Source organism: Tetranychus urticae, chromosome 3 (assembly GCF_039701765.1).
Source record: "Tetranychus urticae isolate SD_2017Ah chromosome 3, NJAU_TeUrti_SD_1.0, whole genome shotgun sequence".
Lineage (NCBI taxonomy): Eukaryota > Metazoa > Arthropoda > Arachnida > Trombidiformes > Tetranychidae > Tetranychus > Tetranychus urticae.
In genome coordinates this window covers 18,837,198-18,858,839 of record NC_142960.1, presented here as the reverse complement: position 1 = coordinate 18,858,839, position 21,642 = coordinate 18,837,198, and the positions used below count along the sequence as shown (strand labels likewise).

The 21,642-nt window shown below is 32.3% G+C and overlaps 4 protein-coding genes across 5 annotated transcripts; all 4 read left to right on the top strand.

The window, feature by feature from the left end:
- The first annotated feature begins 417 nt into the window (after positions 1 to 417).
- LOC107362962 (protein white) lies at positions 418 to 3,567 on the top strand. The gene is made up of 9 exons (XM_015930110.3): positions 418 to 715; positions 825 to 992; positions 1,240 to 1,550; positions 1,621 to 1,719; positions 1,834 to 2,175; positions 2,241 to 2,462; positions 2,532 to 2,663; positions 2,735 to 3,069; positions 3,146 to 3,567. Exons 1-9 carry the CDS (start codon positions 610 to 612, stop codon positions 3,480 to 3,482), a joined length of 2,052 nt encoding a protein of 683 aa, XP_015785596.2. The 5' UTR covers positions 418 to 609; the 3' UTR covers positions 3,483 to 3,567.
- Positions 3,568 to 7,588: 4,021 nt separating this feature from the next.
- Positions 7,589 to 10,942, top strand: LOC149093544 (protein white-like). Its single transcript, XM_089269584.1, has 9 exons — positions 7,589 to 7,911; positions 8,177 to 8,327; positions 8,480 to 8,790; positions 8,864 to 8,962; positions 9,036 to 9,377; positions 9,446 to 9,667; positions 9,749 to 9,880; positions 9,947 to 10,281; positions 10,355 to 10,942. Exons 1-9 carry the CDS (start codon positions 7,816 to 7,818, stop codon positions 10,677 to 10,679), a joined length of 2,013 nt encoding a protein of 670 aa, XP_089125710.1. The 5' UTR covers positions 7,589 to 7,815; the 3' UTR covers positions 10,680 to 10,942.
- Positions 10,943 to 14,346: 3,404 nt separating this feature from the next.
- LOC107362846 (protein white) lies at positions 14,347 to 17,302 on the top strand. Of its 2 annotated transcripts, none has more exons than XM_089269582.1 (9): positions 14,347 to 14,514; positions 14,638 to 14,787; positions 14,881 to 15,191; positions 15,276 to 15,374; positions 15,460 to 15,801; positions 15,866 to 16,087; positions 16,174 to 16,305; positions 16,376 to 16,710; positions 16,782 to 17,302. In XM_089269582.1, exons 1-9 carry the CDS (start codon positions 14,424 to 14,426, stop codon positions 17,113 to 17,115), a joined length of 2,016 nt encoding a protein of 671 aa, XP_089125708.1. In that variant the 5' UTR covers positions 14,347 to 14,423; the 3' UTR covers positions 17,116 to 17,302. The 2 variants fall into 2 exon arrangements, with proteins under 2 accessions (XP_089125708.1, XP_089125707.1); XM_089269581.1 differs by having other exon boundaries at positions 14,611 to 14,787.
- A 373-nt stretch (positions 17,303 to 17,675) lies between these two features.
- On the top strand, positions 17,676 to 20,720 carry LOC149093543 (protein white-like). The gene is made up of 9 exons (XM_025161081.2): positions 17,676 to 17,805; positions 17,904 to 18,062; positions 18,310 to 18,620; positions 18,729 to 18,827; positions 18,898 to 19,239; positions 19,364 to 19,585; positions 19,656 to 19,787; positions 19,847 to 20,181; positions 20,248 to 20,720. The coding sequence occupies exons 1-9, from the start codon at positions 17,676 to 17,678 to the stop codon at positions 20,582 to 20,584; spliced, it is 2,067 nt and encodes a 688-aa protein (XP_025016849.2). The 3' UTR covers positions 20,585 to 20,720.
- Positions 20,721 to 21,642: the final 922 nt, after the last annotated feature.

The following is a 21,642-nucleotide window of genomic DNA, read 5'->3' as shown; positions in this document are numbered from 1 at the left end:
TATTGATTTCGTTGAATCACGAGATCAAATATTAGGCAGAAAAGTCTGTTGTAGACAAATCAAAGAGGGACTCTTTGAGACAAATCCTTTATTTAAAAGCATTTCTTAATTGTGTCAAAAGGTTGCTTTCATTGTCATTTTTATTAATTCATCTCAATTGATTAACGTGAAATTGTGTGATATTTTTTGCTTCTGATGTTACTATCTGATTGCAGCATAATATTAAAATGAGTTTCTTTTCGCAATGTGTCTTCAGAAAAATGAGGTTCCCTGCAATGGAAAAGGATGGATGTTATCAAAGTGATTATAATAATCGTTAATGTAACCATGGATAATTTATCTTTCAATATCAAGTCTAACCCATTATCGAGTTACGAATGAATTGAAATGAATAATTTCGTAAGTGCAGTTGCAACTTGATTCAATCTTTACTGACAAGAGCCATTGAACCAGTTCTGGTGCCTACTCTTACTTCACATCTTGCCTTTGGTTATCAAGTTCAACATTTATTAGTGATTTTTACCGATCTAAAGATGATCTAATTGAATTTTCCAAGTCTGAAAGTTAATCTGAAATTCATGGTTTATTCAGTTTAACCGGATAATCATAATGTTATCAACTGAGGAGCAGACACAAAGAAACCCGGGAAATGGATCCCGACATTTCTTCAGTAATCCCAACTTTTCCATAGATGAGATTGAGTCAACACCTAATGGTAAAGTCTTTTTTACTTTGTCAAGTTCGATTATAATAGATGATCGATAGCTATTGAATCTCGTTTGTTTGTTTTGTTATTATTGTACAATAATATATTTCCTCTACAGAGATAAACAACTATGCTTCATCTTCATCAAAAGATTTAAACTCGAGTGCTGCTAATTTTAAACCCACTACATTAAGTTGGAATAACCTTAATGTGTACTCCAAAGGATCGTCTGGTTTAACTAATTGTTTTCGTAAACCAAAGGAACCAGTTCACATTATCAAAAAAGGTATGTTTAAATTATAGTCTAATCATTTTACGTCCAAAATTGGGATACATGTTTGCAATGGAGACTTTGCTCGAATTTTTGTTATTGAAAATATCCACTAAAACCATAAAAAGTCTTCGCAATAAATTTTCATATTTGCAATCATGACTATTTTTATCTGTCAATTTTTTATTATTTAATTGTATCTTAGAGATGTTGTTTTAATAATAGAATTTAATATTTGATTCTCTCTCTTTCTTCGAAATAGTTTCTGGTCAAGCAAAACCTGGTAATCTGTTGGCCATTCTTGGAGCTTCTGGTGCAGGAAAAACCACTTTACTGAATGTATTAACTGGTCAAAATTTGAATAAATTGACAATTGAAGGACAAGTCTCTTTGAACAATGAGCCAATTACTATCGAAAGGTTGTCTTCATGTTCATCGTATGTCCAACAAGAGGATTTATTCTTTGGCGTTCTTTCTGTGCGAGAACACTTGCGATTCCAACTCAAACTTAGAACTCCAGTTTCTATGAATGCTAGTCAAATTGACAAAAGGATTGATCAAATTCTCGAAAAGGTAAGTTTTCATATCATCAAGTCATTACAATTGAACTAATAATCTATTTGGTTTGTAAACTTATTTTCAGTTAGGATTAATGAAAGTTGCTGAAAATCGGATAAAATGTGAATCTACTGGACAACGATTATCAGGTGGTGAACTTAAAAGATTATCTATTGCTACTGAGGTAAAAACATTATTTTCATTGCTTATCGATTTATTATTATATGTGTATTTAATATTATTGTGGTTGTTAATTTGTGCATTAATATCAATCTTTGTTTACAATCTTGAATGATAGATTTTAACCGATCCTGCAATACTATTCTGTGATGAACCAACGTCTGGTCTTGATTCATTTATGGCTCAAACTGTTGTATCTGTTCTTAAATCTTTGGCTAATGAGCAACGAACCATTGTATGTACTATTCATCAACCATCATCTGAAATATTCAAAATGTTCGATCAAATCATGTTGCTGGCTGAGGGTCGAGTCGCTTTTCTTGGAACTGCAGACAAAGCTCTAGATTTCTTTTCTCAACTTGGATTTAATTGTCCATCAAATTATAATCCATCAGATTTTTTCATCCAACAATTATCCATTGCTCCTGGAAATCGAGAACAAAGTTCGTCTAAAGTAAATGTAAGTATAAAATCGATGTAAAACATGAAACTCAATTTAACTATATCTTTTGTTCTTTAATTCAGATGATCTGTGACACTTATGAAGCTTCTGAATATCACCGAAACCTTAAAAGTGAATTCAAAAATGTATCTGAAGCTACCTTTAATAGTCCTGATAAATTGAGACATCATTCTAAAACAGCCCAGATAGGAATATTTTCACAATTCAATCTATTAACTTACCGATCTGCTGTGATTAATTTGCGAGATCCCATGTTGACAACATCACGAATCGTTAATACACTTGTTAGTCAATTAATATTAATTTTTTCAACCTTGTATCTTCATTAACTCTATTTTTACTTGTCTTAACAGTTTTCCGCGCTTCTTGTGGCTTTGGTTTACTGGGGACAAGATTACAATCAAGAAGGCATAATGAATATAAATGGAGCTATTTTCCTTTCGATTATGAATGCAAATTTTTCCAGCATCTTTCTGGTTATTGGTGTAAGTATGTCGTAGACTGATTTTAAATTTATTTTGCCAGTTGATTAATTCAGTAAAATTTATTTTCTCAGGCCTTTTGTAATGAAATGCCATTATTCTTGCGAGAACATGCTGCCGGACTGTATCGAGTTAGCATTTATTTTATTGCCAGAATGATGTCAGATTTACCGTATTTTATCTTTTTGCCTATCGCTACATGGTCAGGATGTTATTATGCCATTGGACTTGTTAATGATTTTGATACATTCTTGATTGGTAATGCTGTCTCCATTATACTGGTCAATGCAGCTGCTGGCTTTGGTTATTTTGTATCATCCATTTCAACTTCATTGACTGTGGGTCTTGAATTGGCACCACCTTTAATCTCTCCGTTGGCTTTACTTGGTGGAGCTTTCTTGAATAATCGGTGAGTTTTGTTATTTGATAATCTATGAAGCATATTATAAAATATACAAAATTTAATCTTTTGTTTTTATTTTCAGCACAATCCCGAAATGGATAAATTGGATAAAGTATTTCTCTTGGTTTTATTATTCAAATGAAATCTTGACAGTAAATCAATGGCGTGATGTGACTCACATTGACTGTGATTATGAGACACCCGTCCCAAGCTCGATAGCAGGAGTTTTATCAGCTGTGTCAAACGGCACCATTCCAACTGGACAAGGTTGTTTGGTCAATGGGAAGCAAGTAATTGCCTCTGTTGGTTTCAAAGAATCTAATCTTAAACTTGACTACTGGTTGTTAATTTTCGTCATAGTCATATTTCGTGTTTTAGCTTACGTTGCACTTCGTGGTCGAGTCAAACTACAACGATAATGATCAATTTGCATGCCTTTTTCTTGTATTTTCTTACTTTAATTAAAATTGGTACCAAATAAATTTATTATGTTGATTTAAATAACTATAGATTGTAATTTTTATACTTATTTCAAAATGAAATCTTGTAATATCTAAGATATAGTGGGCTAAGGATTTAAAGGCATTTCGCGCAAATCACGAGAACTGCCGATAGATTGAAATAATTGTTAGATCGTTGATATTTACGGTTTAGGTTAATTTAAGTGCATGTCGTTACGGCAATACGTGTAAATTAATATTAAGCTATTTTTTGGTTTAATCATGGACAAATCAAAGTTAATTGTTGTGCACAATTAGAAAATGTAATAAAAATACACTTTTGTGAGGATAAAAAAACGCGTTTAATCGAAGCTTTTTCAATGCATAGCACCGTGCTTTTCTGTCCTTTAAATGTCCTGAATAATTTGTATCTTTAATAAAAACTTGGAAATAAAAGTCTCAAAAGTCGAAAACATGAAGAGCGTTTAAGACCCAGACCATTTCTAAATCTAATAATCTATAGAATTACGTATCAAAAATGCAGCAACTTAACTATTGTTACTTTAATAATTCACATTGTTACTGGAAAAGACTCGATTGTCACATTTGAGCACAAATATGCACAAATGGTCGAAACCGGTTAAAATATATTCCTTCCAAATTTAGGCCTCTGTCAGTTCTTAGGGACATGCAAACTGCGTCCATTTGTGTGATTCAAAGACTTCTCTGACCCACAGTTTTCGAGATATTCGCGGTCAAAGTTGAAACTTCGATCTCTTTTTGTATGGTTGTGTGATCAGATTTTTTTATGAAACTCATTTCACTGCTTTTAACTTATGATGGTTAACCAGAAAATGTACTTGATTCGTGAAATCTTCTGTTTCTTTAAAACAGATCAAGTTCGATTTTTAGTTAAACCGACCTTATTCTGAGACCATAAGAGTTAGAGAACTTAAACTTAAGATTGGTACACAAAAATTGTTTGTACACATTCTGGATTGAATACTTTTTTCCATCCGACAACAGTTCTCTTGATATTGACTATTGGCCATAAAACTTTGAACCTCGATAGTTCGATGATAGTAGTACCTACAACCATCTTTCTTTCACCAATTTGATTCTTTAATAGTTAATAGTTTAATGCAATTTAAAAACTTTCAATCAATGCACTTGGGTCATGAAATTTGGGCTATAAATTGACAAGAAACAACTTATTAAACACAACAAACTCATCTCAACCCATTTCTTGCTAAATAAACCACTTTTCTGGTTGAACTAACAAATTAAATACAAAAAGGGCTGCAAAATACTCGAACATTTGAATAAAGAGTTGAGACTTGGTGGGATTGTAGGGACATGAAAACTGCATTCGTTTGTGTGATTCAAAGACTCCTCTGACCGCCAGATCCCGAGAAAATTCAGGTCAAAGTTGAAACTTCGATTGCCTTTTGTACAGTTGTGTGACCAGATTTTTTCATGAAACTAATTTAACTCATGTAACTTTTGATGGTTAACCGTAAAAGTGGTTTATTTCGTGTAATTAAATTTTCTGGTTCCTTTTAAACAGATCAGTTCGATTTTAAGTTAAACCGATCGTATTCTGAGACCATAAGAGTTATAAATCAGAAACTTATTTTTGATACACAAAAATTGCTTGTACACATCATGGACCAAATATATTTTTCCATCCGACAACAGTTCTCTTGATATTGGCCATTGGCCATAAAACTTTGAACCTCGATAGTTCGATGATAGTAGTACCTACAATCATCTTTCTTTCACCAAATAGTAGATTTTGTTTTGGACTAAAACACAGTATTTATGAATACCGAATAAATCTGATTAGTTTCATTCAATAATGCATATTCTTCTAGCACACAATATTTTGTTTGTGAAAAATATTTACCTTGATAAAGAAAGTCTCCAATCTGACAACATAAGCAATAAAATGCTGTATCTTTTCCTTTAGGATCTTGAATAATTTAATATTCCAATGGATCGAAGCCAATAATAAAATCTATAATTTGGTGAAAAAATGATGATTATAGATGATGCCGTTCTCAAAATATTGAGGTTCAAAGTTTTAAGGCCAGTGGCCAAAAACAAAGAGAACTGGTGATAAATCAAAAAAATTATTGTATCTATTATGTGTACAATCAATTTTCATGGATCAATAATAAGTTTAAGTTCTCTAACACTGATGGTCCCAGAATAAAACCGGTTTGACTAAAAATCGAACTGATCTGTTTTAAAGAAAATGAAAAATTTAATTTCACAAAATAAGTTCATTTAGTGGTTAACCATCAAAAGTTACATCAGTGAAATGATGAAAAAATCTGATCACACAACCGTACAAAAAGAGATCGAAGTTTAAACTTTGACCGCGGTTATCTCGAAAACTATCAAACGAACTAATTATTTAATAAGACCAATAGATGCAGTCTTAATGGCCCTACAAAACCCACCAACTCGCAACTCTTTACTCAAATTATCGAGCCTTTAGCAGAAGTCTTTGCATTACGATTGAAAGTTTAACCAGAAAATTGTTTTATTTACCAAGAAATGGGTTTAGATGAGTTTCTGTGTTGAATAAGTTGTTTCTCGTCCATTTACAACCCAAATATCATGACCCAGATGCGTTAATTGAAAGCTATTTGCTTGAACATAGTTATTAATTAGTAAAGGATTGTATTGGTGAAAGAATTACGCTTGTAAGTGATGCACTTCTTGAAATAATGAGGCTCAAAATTTTTAGGTCAATGGCCGAAATCAAGAGAACTATTGATAATAGAAGAAAAATATTGTAACCATGATTTGTACAAACAGTTTTTATGCATTAATAATAAGTTTCAGTTCTCTAACTCTAATGGTCTCAGAATAAGGTCGGTTTAACTAAAAATCAAATTGATCTGTTTTAAAGAAAACAGAAAATTTTATCTAACATCTAGCCCATTTTCTGGTTGCACATCAAAAGTTACATCAGAGAAATGAATTTATATGAAAAAATTTGCTCACACAACTGTACTAAAGGCAATCGAAGTTTCAACTTTGACCTCGATTTCCTCAAAAACTATCGACCAGAGAAACTTTTAAATCAAACAAATGAATGCAGTCTCTATGTCCCTACAAACCAACAGAATCTAAATTTTAAAGAAAGTAATTTGTCTCCGTTTCTGCCCATTTCTGTCAATGCTTTGTTGCGTTTTTGCATTTACAACCGAAAATTTATTTTAATGTAAAACCTTTTTCCATAATTGAATGAAAACAGCAATCAAAGGGCCAAAATTGAACTCTGTTTGATCGTAAACTATCGATCAGTGAAATCTTTAGATTTACTTGAACTGGTTAAGACTGAAACCTAAAACTAGCTTAAACCTAATTTGCATGTTTGAATATTTGCTGTAAAGAGGTTTGGGCCAATTTGTTTGCCCAATTTAAACGACAATGTCGATGAAAAATCATTTCCAACTCTAGCTGCGACCATCTCTTGAAGTGATCATCATCAGCAAAATTCGAAGTAATCTGTTATACGAGAAACAGAAAGTTAAGTGAATTACTTGGTTGGACCAAAAGTGAAATCAGAAATCAGAAAATCAGTTTGAGTGAAAGCACCATTAGCCCTAAAAACTGCAAGAAAATCAAAACTCGAAAAGCACTCCTACTTCATATACTAATTAACGTGTCGAATGGGCAATCAATTTGTAATCGCACTCAAAACCCTGATAGATACAACAAAATTGTCGTCATTCAGAATTAGAATGAATTTTCCAATATTTTTGCACTAAGAAACATACTCATGGAAATCTAGAGATAAAGATTTCAGAAAATGATTGAATAAAAATGCTAATAATGCTATTAGGAAAGTAATACAATGGAGTTGACCATTAAACCTGAGCATACAGTAGCGTGTTAGTCTAAGAGTATTGGGAGTTAAACAGATTTATTAATAGAATCGAAATGCGTTTAAAATTGAATTAGATCGAATGGCACTTTACGAATTGAGTTATCATTTTTACTCAAACTTATAAGTACAGTCGTCAGATTGTGAATCATAATTATGATGAATTTTCTTGATAATTTGCACTAAAGCCTTATCTATCATTACTTGTGGTATCTATTATTTAGACATGTTGAAACGCTTTGAATAAAATGCTTCAGTAAAGAGCGACAAAAGACTTGATCAACAGAATAATTAAATTTTTCAGTTACTTTAATGAAATGATTCTTTAATTGTTAGAGTTTTTACAATAAATTCAGTTAGAATCCAACCATTTATTCAGTTCAACCCAACAGTCAACAATATTAGCTATCGATGGCGAAACGACAAAAGGCAAACCTGGAAGAGGATCGGATCATTTCTTTACTAACCCTATCTATTGATCAAATGAAATTCAATCAACATCAAATGGTAAATTCTTGTTCCATTGTATTCCATTCGATCATAATAGATTATCGAAGATTGTTGAGCCATAATCATGTTTGTTTTCACATTGAACTCCCCTACTCTCTTCAGGAAATCTTTTTTAATGAGTCGTTATCTAACGATTCCTGTGTTTCATTCAATATTTTATCAGCAAACATGTGAATGAAACCAGAAAAATTTAACTCGATAGACAACGACGATGAAAATTTCCTGAAGAGAGTAACAGAGTTTAATTTCTTTCTCAATCAAGATCAACTACAAATTTTCCTCGAAAGACTTAAGCCCGTGTGTTGCTAATTTCAAACCCAGTACATTAAGTTGGAATAATCTTGATGTCCATTCCAAAGGATCTACTGGTTATTTTGATAAACCAAAGGAACCAGTTCACATTATTAAAAAAGGTATGTTCATTTGTCTTAAATGTGTTTTGGAAACAAATCGCGCTAATTCAATAAGTTTACTGTTTAATTGTATCAAATTATGTTTAATATGCATTGGTTTATGTCTCATATAAAAATTGTAAGCAATTTTATTTCGTTTAATGTTTAAATAGTTTCTGGTCAAGCAAAACCTGGTAATCTGTTGGCCATTCTTGGAGCTTCTGGTGCAGGAAAAACTACTTTACTGAATGTATTAACTGGTCAAAACTTGAATAAATTGGCCATTGAAGGACAAGTCTCTTTGAACAATGAGCCAATAACTATCGAAAGGTTATCTTCATGTTCATCGTATGTTCAACAAGATGATCTATTCTTTGGTGTTCTTACTGTACGAGAACACTTGCGATTCCAACTTAAACTTAGAAGTCCAGTTGCTATGAATGCTAGTCAAATTAATGAACGAGTTGATAGAATCATCGAAAAGGTAAGTAATTCTATTGATTCAAATCTCTTGTATTCTAACATTTTACGCTTCACTTGACTATACAATTATTTAGTTAGGATTAAGGAAAGTTGCTGAAAATCGGATAAAATGTGGAACAAACGGAGAGCGATTATCAGGTGGAGAGCTTAAAAGGTTATCTATTGCTACCGAAGTAAGTATCTTTCATCGTCCCAAGTTACCAGTCATTTGGGCTCCAAATTTAATCTATATTTTTATGCTTCTAGGTCTTAACCGATCCTGCAATACTATTCTGTGATGAGCCAACCTCTGGACTTGATTCATTCATGGCTCAAACTGTTGTATCTGTTCTTAAATCTTTGGCTAATGAGCAACGAACCATTGTATGTACCATTCATCAACCATCATCTGAAATATTCAAAATGTTTGATCAAATCATGTTGCTGGCTGAGGGTCGAGTCGCTTTTCTTGGAACTGCAGACAAAGCTCTTGATTTCTTTTCTCAACTTGGATACAAGTGTCCATCTAATTATAATCCATCAGATTTTTTCATCCAACAATTATCCATTGCCCCTGGAAACAAAGAACAGTGTTTGTCCAGAATAAATGTAAGCTAAGAAAATCGATCGATGAGAAAAAGACAGAATTACTAATATCTTAACTCCACAATTTGTAGATGATTTGTGATCGTTTCGAAGCATCTGGATTCAATGAAAATCTGAGAAGTAAAGTTAGTTTCAAAACTGGACTGGAAACTAATTACTTCATTAGAGTGTTTAGATCTGTCAAATTAATGCCTGCCTCTATCGCAACACAATTTGTACAGCTAGTTTGGAGATCGTCATTAATCAACTTGAGAGATCCTTTGTTATCAACTTCTCGTGTTGTCAATACATTTGTTAGTATATTTTTAATACTGTACCATTTGCATATCACAGATCATCACAATAAACGATTTTCATTTCTATCATTCCTTTAGTTCACAGCATTTTTAATTAGTCTAGTCTATTGGAATCAGGACTACAATCAAGAAGCCATTATGAATATAAATGGAGCTATTTTCCTCTTAATTATGGCAGCAAATCTCTCAAGTATTTTCATTGTGACTGGGGTAAGTAACGATTTCTTGGGAATCTTAATATTAAATCGAAATAACTTATTGAGTTGTATCTTTCAGACTTTTTGTATAGAAACGCCGATTATTTTACGTGAACACGCTGGAGGATTGTATCATATATGCGTTTATTATCTGGCAAAATTGGTTTCAGATTTACCTTATTTTACTATTCTTCCTTCGATAACCTGGTCAATATGTTATTATTCAGTTGGATTTTATGATGATTTCAGAGTTTTTTTGATTGGAAATGGAATCTGTATTTTTGTTGTCAACGCGGCTTCTGGTTTTGGCTATTTCATCTCAACAATATCAACCTCAACGACAGTTGCCCTCGAATACTCAGCTCCGTTAATGACTCCTTTGATATTGCTTGGTGGGACCTTTTTGAATAACAAGTAAATCACTTTTTTCTAGTCGTTTTACATGTTGTATTTCAATTTATACTTAATAATGTTTAATTATTTGCAGTTTAATCCCACATTGGATCAACTGGCTTAAATATTTCTCCTGGTTTTACTATGCAAATGAAATTTTAACAGTTAATCAATGGCGTGATGTGACTCATATTGATTGTAATTATGAGGTGTTCGTTTCAAGTCCAACATCCATCCCGACAAACGGCACCATTCCAACTGGACAAGGTTGTTTAGTCAATGGGAAGCAAGTAATAGAGTCTGTTGGCTTCAAGGAATCCAATTTAAATTTTGACTATTGGATGTTAATTTTTGTCATCATCGTATTTCGTCTCTTGGCTTATATTGCTCTTGTTGCCCGAACTAAATCAAGACACTAATCAATGGTTTATTACTGTGCATTCAGATTGCACTTTTTTATTCTCATGACAGTCCAACAATTGTATTATGTTTCATTTGCGTTGGCCATACTTTTTCAAATCTTTAAAAAGTATTATTCATTTTTCTTAAGACATCAAGTTTTTTCATTTTCAATACTCTTTGTAAATTTTGTACTTTTTAATCATTTATATGTTCATCAGAACATCTTCTCATGCTGTATTTACATTGAATAATAAAGACATTTTCACTCGCAACAAACAAATTACTTTATTTATTGATTGAAAGGATAATGAAATCGCTACTACCGATTGAATGATTTAAGGACTTCAGACTAGTGAATCCAAACCACTGGGAAACTATTTTGCTGAAAGGATGTTCAAAATTGATCATTTAGAGGAAGTAAACGTCATAAAAAGTTCAAGGGGTGAATAAAGTTGCTCGATATTTTATGCTCCTCATCTCTCTCGAATGTGATCACACGAACTAGTTGTAATCATCACTTGAAGTCATCAAAGCTTTAATCAAAAATCGAAGTGATCTGTGATACAAAAACAGAAAAATAACTGAATTTTCTGGTTATGTCATCAAAAGTGAAATCAGAAAATCAGTTTGATTGATCTGTAACCACAACAGCAAGAAAATCATAACTCACAATCACAAAGCACTCCAACTCCATACTGATAAATGCAATGAAATTAAAATGAATTTCCCAGCATTTTTGCACTAAGAAACAGGCTCATGGAAATCTAGGGAAGTATCAAAAAAGTCATCGAATAATAACGCAACCGTAATATTGAGCTATCAATTTGTAATTGCACTCAAAACTCTGGTGTTATGGAATTAAAATTAGAATGAATTTCCCAGTATTCTTGCACCAAGAAACATGCCCATGGAACTTTAGAGGTGTGATGAAAACAAAAGCTTGTTGTAAACATAATTTATCATATTTTACTTTGCTTCTGCAAAAACTATTCTGAATGGTTTTAAACACTTTGAAGTTAATATTTTTACTCAAAGGGAATAATTTTAAAGTCGTAATAAAAGTTTCTAATGCAACTTGTGTGAGTGTTAAAAAACGCGTCTCATCGAAGCTTTTTCAATGCAAAGCATCCGATTTTCACTGTGCTTTTCTATCCTTCTGGGCTCTTGGAATGTCCTGAATAATCTCAATCTTTCATAAAAACTTATAAATAAAAGTCTCTAAAGTCAAAAACCTTGCACCAGGTCATTCAAGATCCAGGCCATTTCTGTATCTAATAATCTATACAATTACGCATCAAAAATGCATCAACTTAACTATTATAACTTTCAATGTTTCAAATTGTTACTGGAAAAGACACAATTTTCACACTTATGCACAAATTGACAAAAATAATCAAAATGGATAAAATATATTCCTTTTGAATTCAAACTTCTGTCAGTTTGTTAGGGACATAAAAACTGTGCTCATTCGTGTGATTTAAATGTCTCTCTGATCGATAGTTTTCGAGAAAATCGAGGTCAAAATTGAAACTTCGATCGCTTATTGTACAGTAGTGTGAGTAGATTTCTTCATGAAACTCATTTAACTGATGTATCTTTTGCTGGTTAACCATAGAATGTATTTGATTCGTAAAATAAAATTTTCTGTTTCCTTTAAAACAGATCAATTCGATTTTTAGTTAAATGGACCAAATTCTAAGGCCATAAGAGTTAAAGTCCTGTAACTCATTATTTGTCCATAAAAATTGTTTGTACAAATCATGGATCGAATACCTTTCTTCTTTTATCAACAGTTCTCTTGATCTTGGCCATTTAATACCTAGAAATTTCGAGAATGACATCACTTACAATCACCATTCTGTCTCCAAGTTTAATCCTTTACGCATTAATAACTCAATTCAATTTAAAAACTTTCAATTAGTGCATTTGGGTCATGATTTTCGTGTTTTAAATGCACGAGCAACAACTTTTCTAACAAACAAAACTCATCTCAACCCATTTCTTGGTTAATAAACCAATTTTCTGGTTGAACTGGCAAATCAAATGCAAAAAGGGCTGTCAAAGTCTCGAACATGTGAGTAAAGAGTTGAGACTTTATGGGTTTTGTAGGGACATGAAAACTGAGTCTTTCTGTGTGATTTAAAAGTTTCTCTAATCGATAGTTTGCGAGGAAATCGAGGTCAAATTTGAAACTTCGATTGCCTTCTGCTCAAATATGGAAGCAAATTTTTGGATGAAACTTATTTTTACGATGCTTCTTCTGATGACCAATCAGAAAGTGGTCTTATTTTGAGAAGTAATATTTCTGTTTTCTTTAAAACAGACAAAGTTCGATTTTAGTTCAACCGATCGTATTCTTGAACAGTGAGAGTTAGAGAACTGAAACTTATTATTGGTTCATGAAAATTGTTTGCACACATCGTGGACTGAATAATTTTTTTGATCTATCAACAGATCTCTTGATTTTGGCCATTATTTTAAAAACTTTGAACGTCGATATTCCAAGAGTGGCATCATCTACAATCGTTATTCTTTGACCAAACACTAGATTTTATTTTGGACTAAAACATAATACGCATGAATATCGAATAAAATCTGATTTGATTCATTTAATAATAAATATTCTTCTAACACAAAAGATTTGTGTGTGAAAACATTTAACTTTATAAATCAAATTTTTATTTCACTAAATAAGTGCATTTGCTGGTTAACAAGCAAAGGATACATCAGAGAAATGAAGTTACACGAAAAAATCTGGTCACACAACTGTACAAAAGGCAATCAAAGTTTCAATTTTCAACTCGATTCTCTCGAAAACTGTCGATCAGAGAAACTTTTAAATCACACAAATGAATGCAGTTTTTATATAACTACAAGCTAACAGAAGCCTAAATTTGAAAGGAACCTATTTTTACCCGTTTGACAATTGTGTCTTTTTAGCAAAAACCAATGTTTCAATACTTTTGGTCTAAGCTCTGGTTATTTGGCTCTGAGCTTTTAAGCAATTTTTCAATCTTTTAATGACTTGGGTCAACAAGGAACAGGTCAAAATTAGACAGAAACGAATGAAATCGAAGAAATTACCTTTTTTCAATCAAATGTTTTTCAAAAATCATAGACTAAAGCAAACCTAAATCTAATGACTAATCTAATCTATCTCACTGAAATGAAAAGGACTGGAAAAACCTAATTCTGTTGAAATTTGAACCCAATCTTGACAAGTTTTGCTTTCTTTTCCTTCTTTTATCTTGAAAAGCTTAAATGATTGGTGAAACCGACTTAATATTCATTAATATCATGCAATGCTGTGTATATTTTGTTTACATTTTGAGTACATTGATTACAAACCTTGTGAAAACTTGAACTTTATTCATGATGATGTTTTTATCAATGTTTTTGCATGAAAATTTAATGATCGTACGATTTAAATGGTATAAAGAAATCTTACATAGGAATTTAGGAAATTATGTAATTTAGGAATTTCTATCAAAACTGGCAAGGAAAATCAATTTGCCAATTTGTACTCAAACTTATGCATACAGTTGATTGTTATGAATCATAATTACTATGAATTTTCTTGATAATTTGCACTAAAGCCTTATCTATCAAAACTTGAGGTATCTATTATTTAGCCATGTCGAAACGTTATGCATAAAATCAGTCAGTAAAGAGTCGAACATTTAGTTATGTTTAAGATTCTTTAATTTAGAGTTTACAAAAAAATTTAATTACAAATTAATTAATCAATTCTGTCCAGTGATATGGAAACGAGAAGAAAATCGGAAAATGGATCGGATAATTTCTTTACTAATCCGATCTTTTTATCAGATAGGATTGAGTCAACACCAGATGGTAAAGTATCGTTTTACTTTGTCAGATGATAGAAGACTGTTTAATCATTTGTTGTATTTGTTTGCATGTTATAATTATAATTTATTTTCTTAATAGAATACAATGTTTCATTTCCATTAAAAGATTTAAACTCTGTGCTGCAAAGTGCAAGTGCTGCTGATTTTAAACCCACTACATTAAGTTGGAATAATCTAAATGTCCATTCCAAATTGTCGCCTAGTCTAGCTGATTGTTTTCGTAAACCAAAGGAGCCAGTTCACATTATTAAAAAAGGTATGTTTAGTTAAAGATTAGTGTGAAAGTGAAACACTAGAATTTTAATTTAATCGTGTTTTTGTTTTTTTCGTCCAATGTTGGTTTGGATAGTTTCTGGCCAAGCAAAACCTGGTAATCTGTTGGCCATTCTTGGAGCTTCTGGTGCAGGAAAAACCACTTTACTGAATGTATTAACTGGTCAAAATTTGAATAAATTGGCCATTGAAGGACAAGTCTCTTTGAACAATGAACCAATTACTATCGAAAGGCTATCTTCATGTTCATCGTATGTTCAACAAGATGATTTATTCTTTGGTGTTCTTACTGTACGAGAACACTTGCGATTCCAACTCAAACTTCGGACTACATTTTCAATGAATTCTAGTCAAATTAACAAAAGAATTGACCAAATCCTCGAAAAAGTAAGTCATTCTTGAATGTGTTATACTCTTAGACTCTTTATTCCGATTTTCTTGATGACTTTATCAAATTGTTTGATAATCTAGTTAGGGTTAATGAAAGTTGCTGGAAATCGGATTAAATGCGGATCAAACGGACAACGATTATCTGGCGGTGAGCTTAAAAGATTGTCAATTGCTACTGCGGTAAATATCATTCTTTTTATTGGTCCTGGATTTATAAATTTTTTCATGAAATTTAAACTCATTTATTTTAAATATTGGATGATAGATTTTAACCGATCCTGCAATACTATTCTGCGATGAGCCAACTTCTTGCCTCGATTCATTCATGGCTCAAACTGTTGTATCTGTTCTTAAATCTTTGGCTAATGAGCAACGAACCATTGTATGTACTATTCATCAACCATCATCTGAAATATTCAAAATGTTTGATCAAATCATGTTGCTGGCTGAAGGTCGAGTCGCTTTTCTTGGAACGGCAGACAAAGCTCTTGATTTCTTTTCTCAACTTGGATACAAGTGTCCATCAAATTATAATCCATCAGATTTTTTTATTCAACAATTATCCGTCAATTCCAGAAGCATAAATGAATGTCGATCTAAGATTAAAGTAAGTTCTCATGCTTAGGCAAATTAATCGACTTGTATATTAATAAATTTTCTTTTGCATATAGATAATTTGTGATAATTTTGATTCTTCTGGGTATAATGAAAAACTGAAAAATGAAATTACCTTTGAACCTGAACTGACCACTAACTACTTCATTAGAGTGTTTAGATCTGTCAAATTAATGCCTGCCTCTATCGCAACACAATTTGTACAGCTAGTTTGGAGATCGTCATTAATCAATTTAAGGGATCCTTTGTTATCAACTTCTCGTGTTGTCAATACATTTGTAAGTATATTTTCAATCAGCCTTATTAATAATTTAGATTATGGTAATCATCAAATTCCATTTTTAATTTTTTTTTATTGTGGCAGCTCACAGCACTTTTGATTAGTTTAGTCTATTGGAATCAGGACTACAATCAAGAAGCCATAATGAATATAAATGGAGCTATTTTCCTCTTAATTATGGCAGCAAATCTCTCAAGTATTTTCATTGTAACTGGGGTAAGTAATGATTCCTTAGCAATCTGTTTGATTACGAAGCTTCAGTAACTTATTTAGTTGTATCTTTCAGACTTTTTGTATGGAAATGCCGATTATTTTACGTGAACACGCTGGTGGATTGTATCGTATAAGCGTTTATTATCTGGCGAGATTGTTTTCAGATTTACCTTATTTTACTATTCTTCCTGCGATAACTTGGTCAATATGTTATTATTCAGTTGGATTTTATGATGATTTCAGTGTATTCATGATTGGCAATGGAATCAGTATTTTTGTTGTCAACGCGGCTTCTGGATTTGGTTATTTCATCTCAACCATATCAAGCTCAAATCAAGTTGCCCTCGAATATTCAGCTCCGTTAATGACTCCTTTAATATTGCTCGGTGGTACCTTTTTGAATAGCAAGTAAATATTCAACAATATTCGTGTAAAACGTTTATTTTAATTTATACTAAATGATATTTTTTTATTTGCAGTTTAATCCCAAATTGGATCAACTGGCTTAAATATTTCTCCTGGTTTTACTATGCAAATGAAATTTTAACAGTTAATCAATGGCGTGATGTGACTCACATTGATTGTGATTATGAGACGCCCGTTCCAAGTTCAATAGCAGGAGTTATAGCAGCTGTTTCAAACGGCACCATTCCAACTGGACAAGGTTGTTTAGTCAATGGGAAGCAAGTAATAGAGTCTGTTGGCTTTAAGGAATCCAATTTAAATTTTGACTATTGGATGCTAATTTTTGTCATCATCGTATTTCGTCTCTTGGCTTATATTGCTCTTGTTGTTCGAACTAAACTAAATTAAGAAACTAACTATTTATTTAAATTTTATATTTGTGCATCTGGATTGCACTTGTTTTTATTTTATCACAGTCCAACAATTGTATCATGTTTCATTTCTTTGACCATTTTTTTAATTCCTACAAAAAAGGATTACATTCATTTTCACTCTCAAAGCATTTTTGATATTAAAAGGTTATTTGCAACCTAAATGCATATCTGTACAAAATTATTTTAATGTTAAGAAGTGAAGCCGAAAACTGTGGCTTTTGAGTTAAAAGTTGAGACTCTGTGGATTCGTACGGTCAACCAGAAAATGCTAGTACAACCGTAGATAGTACAATGCTATAAATTTTTTAGGATCTTGGATGATCTAAAATTTCAATATGTTATACATCAATGTTTAACAATTTACACTCAACTATGAATACTCATCGAAGCCCTATTATAAAATCCTTTGGCTAAGAGTGACAGAGAAGTAAACACGTAATGCTTAGCCTCTTTAGATTGAGAAAGATGGTTTGATTTACCATTAATCTGGTTCGGAGTTAATTATTTATTCAGTTAAACCAGGCAGTCAATACGATGTCACCAACCGGTGGGCAAACGGAAAATACACCGGGAAAAGGACCAGAACCTCGAATCACTAAACCCTTCTTTTCACCAGAAGTGCTTGGTTTAGATGCAGTTGACATAGACGCGATTGAGCCAAATGGTGAAATATTTACTGCTTTTAAATATTTAATGTAATAGATAATCGAACATAATAATAATTATTTCTGTCGCCATATTGATTAATTTGATTCTTCACAGAGATCAAAAAAGATGTTCCATCTCCATCAGAAGACTCGAGTGCTAATTTTAAACCCACTACATTCAGTTGGAATAACCTAAATGTTTACTCCAAAAGATCTTCCTGTTTAGCTGATTGTTTTTTTAAATCAAAGGAACCAGTTCACATAATTAAAAAAGGTATGTTTAAATTATAGTTTAATCATTTTACGGTCTAAATTGGGATACATGTTTGCAATGGAGACTTTGTTCGTATTTTTGTTATTCAAAATATCCACTCAAACCATAAAAAGTCTTCGCAATAAATTTTCATATTTGCAATCATGACTATTTTTATCTGTCAATTGTTTATTATTTAATTGTATCTTAGAGATAATGTTTTAATAATAGAATTTAATATTTGATTCTCTCTCTTTCTTCGAAATAGTTTCTGGCCAAGCAAAACCTGGTAATCTGTTGGCGATTCTTGGAGCTTCTGGAGCAGGAAAAACCACTTTACTGAATGTATTAACTGGTCATAATTCGAATAGATTGGCCATTGAAGGACAAGTCTCTTTGAACAATGAGCCAATTACTATCGAAAGGTTGTCTTCATGTTCATCGTATGTTCAACAAGAGGATTTATTCTTTGGTGTTCTCACTGTACGAGAACACTTGCGATTCCAACTTAAACTTAGAAGTCCAATCAATATGAATGTTGAGGAAACTAACCGCAGAATCGACCAAATTCTGGAAAAAGTAAGTTCCAATGATAGAATAAATGATAGAATTATCAATTAAGCTCTTTTAAACTCTTGAACTATTTTTGATTTCGCTTTTGACTATAAGAAGCTATTTTTTGTTTAGTTAGGATTAACGAAAGTTTCTGAAAATCGGATAAAATGTGGATCAAGTGGACAACGGTTATCTGGTGGTGAACTTAAAAGATTATCGATTGCTACTGAGGTGAATATCTTTCATCAGAATTCCTAGTTTATTTTTGTACCAATTTTACTTTTATTTCATACGTTTCTAGGTCTTAACGGATCCTGCAATACTATTCTGTGATGAGCCAACCTCTTGCCTCGATTCATTTATGGCACAAACGGTTGTATCTGTTCTTAAATCTTTGGCTAAAGAGCAACGAACCATTGTATGTACCATTCATCAACCGTCATCTGAAATATTCAAAATGTTTGATCAAATAATGTTGCTAGCTGAGGGTCGAGTCGCTTTTCTAGGAACTACAGAAGCAGCGCTTGACTTTTTCCTTCAACTTGGACTCAACTGTCCATCAACTTATAATCCATCAGATTTTTTCATTCTCCAACTTTCCATCACTCCTAATAATGTAGATCAATGTCGATCCAAGATTAAAGTAAGTTTCAATCAGATTATTCCACAAAACTATCAGTTACATTCTTTGATTTGTTATGCATATGAAACAATTCAAAAAGATTAAGTCAACTAATCAACTTTTAAATTTATTCTCGTAAATGTAGATGATTTGTGATAACTTTGATTCTTCTGGATATTATGAAGATCTGAAGAAAGAAATAACCTTTGCAACAAAACTCGAAACAAATTATTACTATAGAATGTTTGGATTCGTCCGAACTGTTCGTAGACCCATTTCAACACAATTTAAACTGTTGCTCTGGCGATCGTCATTAATCAATCTAAGAGATCCTCTTCTATCCACTTCTCGAGTTGTCAATACAGTTGTAAGTATATTTTTAACCAGCCAAACAGTTTATTGTGACAATCAATAATTTATTTTCTTTATTTATTTAGTTTACAGCACTTTTGATTAGTCTAGTCTATTGGAAACAGGACTACGATCAAGAAGGAATAATGAATATAAATGGAGCTATTTTTTTCTTGGTTGTAAATGCAAATTTTTCCAGCATTTTCATTGTGGCCGGGGTAAGATATCTGTCCAATAATTAAGTAGCATCCTTGACTTGTTTAGTTTAACCTTTCAGACCTTTTGTACGGAAATGCCGATAATTTTACGTGAACATGCTAATGGACTGTATCGTACTAGCGTTTATTATTTGGCAAAATTGTTTTCAGATTTACCTTGGTTCATTATTCTTCCTGCATTAACTTGGTCCATATGTTATTATTCAGTTGGATTTTATAATGACTTCAGAGTATTCATGATTGGCAATGGAATTAGTATTTTTGTTGTCAACGCGGCTTCTGGCTTTGGTTATTTCATCTCAACCATGGCACCATCTACCACAGTTGCACTCGAATTGGCATCTCCGTTAATGTCTCCTTTGATAATACTCGGTGGCACTTTGTTGAATAGCAAGTAAATTAGTGACTTTTTAGTAAAGTTGATTGACTTTTGTTTAATCATGATTTTTTCAATTTACAGTACGGTTCCTAAATGGATAAATTGGATCAGGTACTTCTCCTGGTTTTACTATGCAACTGAAATATTGACTGTTAATCAATGGCGTGATGTGACTCACATTGACTGTGATTATGAGACGCCCGTTCCAAGTTCAATAGCAGGAGTTTTAGCAGCTGTTTCAAACGGCACCATTTCAACTGGACAAGGTTGTTTAGTCAATGGGAAGCAAGTAATAGAGTCTGTTGGCTTCAAGGAATCCAATTTAGATTTCGACTATTGGATGTTATCTTTTGTCATCGTCGTATTCCGTCTCCTGGCTTATATTGCTCTTGTTGTCCGAACTAAATTAAGGCGTTAGTTATTAGTTCAATTTTTCATCTTCATCACAGACCAACAGTTGTAACATGTTTCATGTATTTACATAGAACCATAAAAAGATACTCTCACTTGCCACAGACGAATGAAATTTCATTATTAAGTGATGTTGGATTGCAATTCTCAGAAACTTGGAAATAAAAAGGCAAACTCCACCAGAGTTGTACTCATATTGAACCCAAATATGGCATCATCTGTTTAGCTTTAATCAGAGTTAGGTTGATAATTTGCATCTCAAATCAAAAATTAATTGACTCACTATAAGGCATGGCTTGACTTTTATCCACCATATTTTTCCATCACATTTTCAATCAATTTTTCTCATAAGATATTCCACCAACTAAATCCAGCAAATTGTTCACCGCTTTTGAATATGATAGATATGATGGTTAATGTGAGTTAGACTTGGTGGTGGACAGTACGGTGAAAAGTGGTTGAAAATGTGGTGGAAAAGGCTGGGCTTTTCTAGGAGAGAGTAACAATACCAGTGCTGGTTTCATCAGTCAGTAGCTTGATTAGTCGCTACTGGATTGAATGATAGATATTTGATTGAAGGGGCGATAATGGTTTAAATTACAGATTCACAGCCAATTACTAAACACGACTATATGTGAACAGATGAAAATTGTGTTGACTGAATCCAATAAAATGTAAGGCAAAATTAATGTATATTAAACCTAGTTGAGAAATGTTCAGCCAAGGTAAAATTTAAGAAGCTGAAGCTAAATACCAACAATTGTTTTCAAGTACATCAAGATAGATGAATCTTTCACCACTCCAAATAGAATCAGTTAATTTTTATTCATGAAGATGGATTTGAATGGTCACGATAATCTAGTTCAATTTAAGTGACTTTATCATTGAGAGAGTAAAAGGAGAATAGTGAAAAACAGAGAAAGTGGAATGTTGATTAAAAAGCTTTTCAATTTTGGTGTTTCTTCAGATCTGCCTTTTAAGATCTACTTTCAAGATTTTTTACACAATTAAATGATTCAACACTAAAGTGCTCAATTTACATTTCCAGTGAACAACATCATCCCA

Bases quoted from the DNA above. Each gene is read 5' to 3' on its own strand.
- LOC107362846 (XM_089269581.1), top strand. From the start codon at position 14,424: ATGGAAACGAGAAGAAAATCGGAAAATGGATCGGATAATTTCTTTACT. The intron at 15,192-15,275 runs GTAAGTCATTCT...TTGATAATCTAG, and splicing joins TTGACCAAATCCTCGAAAAA to TTAGGGTTAATGAAAGTTGC. The intron at 16,711-16,781 runs GTAAATATTCAA...TTTTATTTGCAG, and splicing joins GGTACCTTTTTGAATAGCAA to TTTAATCCCAAATTGGATCA.
- LOC107362962 (XM_015930110.3), top strand. From the start codon at position 610: ATGTTATCAACTGAGGAGCAGACACAAAGAAACCCGGGAAATGGATCC. The intron at 2,463-2,531 runs GTTAGTCAATTA...TTGTCTTAACAG, and splicing joins CACGAATCGTTAATACACTT to TTTTCCGCGCTTCTTGTGGC. The intron at 2,664-2,734 runs GTAAGTATGTCG...TTATTTTCTCAG, and splicing joins GCATCTTTCTGGTTATTGGT to GCCTTTTGTAATGAAATGCC.
- LOC149093544 (XM_089269584.1), top strand. From the start codon at position 7,816: ATGGCGAAACGACAAAAGGCAAACCTGGAAGAGGATCGGATCATTTCT. The intron at 7,912-8,176 runs GTAAATTCTTGT...TTCTCAATCAAG, and splicing joins AATTCAATCAACATCAAATG to ATCAACTACAAATTTTCCTC. The intron at 8,963-9,035 runs GTAAGTATCTTT...TTATGCTTCTAG, and splicing joins GGTTATCTATTGCTACCGAA to GTCTTAACCGATCCTGCAAT.
- LOC149093543 (XM_025161081.2), top strand. From the start codon at position 17,676: ATGTCACCAACCGGTGGGCAAACGGAAAATACACCGGGAAAAGGACCA. The intron at 17,806-17,903 runs GTGAAATATTTA...GATTCTTCACAG, and splicing joins AGACGCGATTGAGCCAAATG to AGATCAAAAAAGATGTTCCA. The intron at 19,240-19,363 runs GTAAGTTTCAAT...TCGTAAATGTAG, and splicing joins AATGTCGATCCAAGATTAAA to ATGATTTGTGATAACTTTGA.